Source organism: Parasteatoda tepidariorum, chromosome 7 (genome assembly GCF_043381705.1).
Source record: "Parasteatoda tepidariorum isolate YZ-2023 chromosome 7, CAS_Ptep_4.0, whole genome shotgun sequence".
In the NCBI taxonomy this organism is placed as follows: domain Eukaryota; kingdom Metazoa; phylum Arthropoda; class Arachnida; order Araneae; family Theridiidae; genus Parasteatoda; species Parasteatoda tepidariorum.
In genome coordinates, this window is record NC_092210.1 from 35,731,689 (window position 1) to 35,737,349 (window position 5,661).

General features: G+C 30.2%; 1 protein-coding gene across 1 annotated transcript in view; it reads right to left on the minus strand.

The window, feature by feature from the left end:
* Positions 1–1,782: 1,782 nt before the first annotated feature.
* Positions 1,783–5,661, minus strand: part of LOC107449400 (lachesin-like) — a 284,633-nt gene continuing 280,754 nt past the window's right edge. The window contains exons 8-9 of the mRNA XM_071183281.1: positions 5,433–5,516; positions 1,783–2,537 (exon numbers count right to left, since the gene is read on the minus strand). Of these exons, the coding sequence (XP_071039382.1) occupies positions 2,434–2,537; positions 5,433–5,516 (188 nt within the window). The 3' untranslated portion in view covers positions 1,783–2,433. The remainder of the gene's footprint in view (positions 2,538–5,432; positions 5,517–5,661) is intronic.

The following is a 5,661-nucleotide window of genomic DNA, read 5'->3' on the forward strand; positions in this document are numbered from 1 at the left end:
ATATTTATTCCAAATCTAATGATATAGTTTCTTAAGAAAATAAGAAACTGATTGAAATATACACGAGAGCAACAAAACTTAAAATTTGGTAAATTTTAAAGCAACTCACATATGTAATGTAATGAAATACTTCAGACCAATTTTTATTTTAGATTAATGTTTTTTAGTTTGCTTTGAAAATTTATGAGGATAAAGTAAATTTTCAGATAACAATATATTTATAAATAAAGGATGCAATCACAAAAGTACTTTATCAAATTTTCCTTAATAAAAATTTGAATTCAATTTCGAATTTAATGGGAATATATTCTAAAGAATTTATTCCGATTCTAATTACATATTAGTTCATGTATATAGGAAAATAATTCAAATTTATATACTAATAACATAACTCAAAATTTGGACAAATTTTAATTCTGATCTTGTATTTCTTAAAATTAAATGCTTGAAGTTAACTTTTATTTTAAATTAATAGTTTTAATTTCACTTTGAAAATTTAATAGGATAACATATATTTTCAGATTGTAAAATATATGCATTAAGTTAGGGAAGCAATTACTAACGAATTTTTTTCATAACATATATTGTAGTTAAAAGCAGGTGAGCAGCAGGTATAAAAATTAAGAAAATTTTAAAATAATCAGTTTCAAATAATAATTTACAGCTTCAATTTATTTATTTTAATTACTGCTGTATGATTGATTAAAGAAAAATATATCTTTCAACGTATTTTTGTTAGATAATATTCACTTGTGCGATAAACTGCAAGAGTTTCAAATACTTTTATTTAATAGAAATAATTACTTTAAAAAAGAATAAGCATTTTGTTTTTTTTTGGAAGACAATCAATTAAGATTAATACGCTAATCCCATTTATGTAAGTTTTTCGAAGAAAAAAAGAGTATTTGTTTTTTAAACTGATTTCCTGAAATTTTTTGTTTTTCAAAATTCAATTTAAATTTTTCTGACAAAGGGTTGCGCAATATTTTCGATTTATTACTGATTTAAGTTTTTTGTCTTCTTGATTTAATTATCCATTCCTTTTAAACCAATTCACCGGAAATCGGTCCAGTTTGAAATTGATTTACGACAATGTTAGAGAAATGGCTTCAAAAATTGTAAATACAGGGTGTCCCAAAATTCATACATTAAAGCTGACAGAGTACAGCTAGACAAGTACAAACCACCATACATGCCATGATCCCAACTGAAGTCGTAACATATAAAAAATATATACAACGACTCGTAGACTTCTCTATGTCTGGACTTTTAATTTCGTATCTAGACCTTTTTTTCTTTGATCATATGTAGTACCTCATCTACGACGATGGTCGTATAGATTCTGTTGAAATAGATTCCGTTGAATATAGATTCTGTTGATGGTCTGATTCTGCTTTCGATCCTTATTGCCCGGATCGAAAGCTACTGACTCCGTGAGAGAGTGTGTTTTCGTCAATTAAAGGGTCAGTCATTCCTTCCGTCAATTAAAGGGTCAGTCATTCCTTCGACTAGTGAAACTCGCATTAATGTTGGTACCGCAAATTTGAGCAATTGCTGTGTGAGACTTAGTGCTGTTTAATTTCCTTTTGTTAAATATAATCTTTATCTTCATTTTATCGGATTATTTTCATTCCATCTATGTATGTCTTGTTTCTCATCATTTCGTGACACAGCGTGTTTTGCACTCTAGCGCTAACACACTAATGTTGATTTGTGCTAGTCCAGTAGTCTTCAGTCACCACCTAAAGTATGTACCATGAGTTTTGGGACACCCTGCAAGTATTTTTTTTTGTAATGCTTACATTTGATTTAATTGAATAAATTCTGATTTTATATTTATTCTTAACTGTTATAATGTGAAATCACGTATATCATCGTCCTTATTTAGGTTAGAAAAAACATTGCCAATTTCAAATTAATTTCAGTAATTCTAATTTTTATTTATTTTATTTTTACCCTCATTTGATTCTGAATCAACTGCATTTTTGCTAAATAGATAGTATATCCTTGTAAAGCCTTTTAATATCCTGAACTTCAAGCTTTTTTATGATGTACAACAAATCTGAAGATTGCGAAGATAACATTGATTTGAGTGTCAGTACAACCTTCACGAGTCGCCAAATGGAAAACACTTTATACTAATATGAGCTCCGTCATTGTCATGTCACAAAAATATTTTTCCAGTAGTTTTTTTTTCTTCTTTAAGTACAATCAGCAAGAACAACCACGAAGACAAAGTAAAAACGGAAGTAATACTGTATACAGGTTGACGGAATATCGAAGAATATTCATGATTGAGTAACACATTTAATGGCATCACAGAAATTTGTTAGTGATAGCTCTGGTACAATGAAAACAAGTCGAATATTTATCACGATATCTGTGTTTTCATCCTTCATCTTCTGCTTGAGGAATGGAATAATTTTCTTGGATTTAAGTGACTTGAAACATCATACTTAGTCGCAGGATGAGGGAGAGTACCAACAAAATTAATTTGAAATCTGTTGAATTCGACAGTATTGAACTGCTATTTATACCTGTTCCAAAAATAAATATATGTAAGCTTAAAATCAGGAATTTATTAAAATAATTAAATTTTTAGCGATGAAATAAAATGATACTCATTACACTGGTGAACAAATTTTAGGTTGCATTTATACTTGATCTTGCTTAATTCTGGTGTGGTGATTTCGAATATGAAGTAAGTTTTGCTTCTAAAACTACAGTTTTTTTCCCTTCAAAATAACATTTTTAGTCTAATTTTTGTCGACATGTATAAGTTTAAAAAAGTTATATACGTCAGGGGATGGCGTAAATGTTGCTATAAACTTATAATTGAGTTAGGACATATCATCACTATTGAAATTATATAGGAACCTATAAACGGAAATGTTTTCATACGCAACTAGGGGCACTCCCTATTATGACCTTGTAGAGGGCGGAGTTATCGACAATGCCAACCTTCATCTATCAAAAGGTACCTTACGATTGAATCAAGTTTACATGTCTTATATACCAGTGAATTTATGTTAAATTTTCGTAGTGGTAGTTACTCCACAATGCACCACCACCAGAATTTTAACAGGGATAGAATTCGATGTTCGTATCTCACTAGTTGCTGTTCTTGTGAAAGACCGGGAGAGCTGTTTGTTGAGTCCTGAATGAGAGAGTTGTTAACATCATCACGTCGTAGCTTTCGTTGTTGCTCCTGTGTTGCATTTTCAGTCACAAGTAGCAAGTCAACTGCTCAATGTGGATCATCCAACAAAGTAGGCGTTACTGTCAAGATTTTTGCGAAGTGGGCGTTACTGCGTGTACAAATCACATCCGGAGGACACCAGTGACATAGGCGGAGTTATCGACAATGCCAACCTTCATCTATCAAAAGGTACCTCATGATTGAATCAAGTTAGCATGTCTTATATACCAGTGAATTGATGTTTAATTTTCGTAGTAGTAGTTACGCCACAACCTGTTTAGAAGCACTCAAAGAAATAGATCATGACAGGGGAGTTTCCCTAGTAACGTATGACAAAATTTCCGAGCACGTATTTTTACGAAGTTTTAATCCTGATGATAAACCCTAACTTCCCTAGAAGCTTGTAGCAATATTTACGAGACCCCCTGTTACATATAACATTTTTAAGCTAATACGAATCGATTGCAGATTTAAAATCAGTGACGTAAATAACCATGAACCAAAAATGTTCTCCAGCGTAATCTGTGGTTTTATTTCATTTTAAAACATCTACAATTTCAATCTCATTAAACTAAAACTAAGAGCTAGAGAATTCCAAGAATGAACGCGCATGTGAGACGTAAATTTGGGTAATACGTAAATAAACACTGTGTTTTATATCCATCCTTTATATGTATATTTAATCATTTATCAAAAAATATCATTATTAACCGTTACAAATTAGTATTTAATCAGGGCAAAACGAAATTATTATCCAAATTAATCAAATCATCAGAGAGGTGAAAAATGTCAACGGGAATTTCAATGCTGGATGAAACTCATAGGTGTTCCATGTTACCGCCCTTCACTTCTTCTTTATTTCAACCTTTTCACCTACTTCTAAATGTAGCTAATTAGTGTATTGACGCTTATTATTATCTTATATATTTTTAGCACTTTAGTAATTTTTTTTTATTTCAAATTTGCTGAAGTAGACATTAATTTCAGAAGGGTAACTATAGTTAACTTAGCAAGAAAACTTAACAAAATTTAAAGGAACAAAAAATTCGCATTTAACTAAAACTCATCAGTCTGTATTTTTACATAAATTAGTCACACCAATGATTAAAAAGTTAAAAGAAAAATGTTTAAACTTTAGTTAAAAATTGGAGTTTGAGGTTTAAGTAACGAGGCATAGGCCATTAAACCTAAACTATGCTACTTAGGAAAAAGGACACTGATTTAAAATGTAAATGTCAAAAAGATAAGCAATGCTCTCCATGCGAGAAAAAAATAAAAAGACGAGCTGTCAACTCTTCCCTTTATTATTGCTGCCATTCTATTTCCTCTTCTGAAAGCTACAAATATTGAAGAAAAAAAGACTCATTGTAAATATAATTACGAGCAGAATTAGCCCTTTTATTTTGTTTCTGAAAGCTACAAGTAATAGGAAGGAGGAAACTGAATGCAAATACAATTATACAATTTCAAGCAGAATTAGATATTTTATTCTGTTTCCGAAAGGAAACAGAATAAAAGATCGAAAATTATCTGTCCATTTTTGTAGCTCTATTTGGGCGTTATTCCCGTTGTTTTCTTTTTATTCAATCATTCTATAGTTTAAAAGTAACGTAGTAGAGAAAATTTTATTGGAAACTAGTCTTCAAAGTAATAAAGTACATTAATTATTATTCCCTTTGAAAAATGCTTGTCATAATGATGGCATTGCGATTATTTTAAGAATGACGCACATTAAAAGCTGTCGTAGAACAGACTATCGAAATAAAGTACATTAATTATTATTCCCTTTGAGAAATGCTTGTCATAATGATTGCATTGCGATTATTTTAAGAATGACGCACATTAAAAGCTGTCGTAGAACAGACTATCGAAATAAAGTACATTAATTATTATTCCCTTTGAGAAATGCTTGTCATAATGATGGCATTGCGATTATTTTAAGAATGGCGCACATTAAAAGCTGTCGTAGAACAGACTAAAATTAAAACGTACTACTTAATCATTTTCTGTGGCTAAAAACGATATCGATAGAGATCATTTTATTAAGGTCATAAAATTGTGTGTGAACTATTATAAATTATTTTGAATCCCTCTTTTAATTTCTTAGCAATAATATACTCATGCGTACCTATAATAATATTTACATTAATAACTTTTATATTATAGTATTTACCAGTAAGCGCGACTGACTAAAATGTTCAAAATAGAAACAAATTGTCTTAAAAATAATTACCAGTCACTTCCATGGATGAATTCGCATACTTAAATTCTGTATCATCTACAAGTTCACCATCCGGATCAGAAATGTCTCCATTTACTAAAAATAAATAAAAGTAATATTATGCAGTCATTGTAAACTGGACTTACAACAAGATTTATTGTAAAAGTCAATTTAAACGCAGACATGCAACGGGAAATCAAAATGCAACTATTCTAACACATTTTAAACTGAACCATTTTAT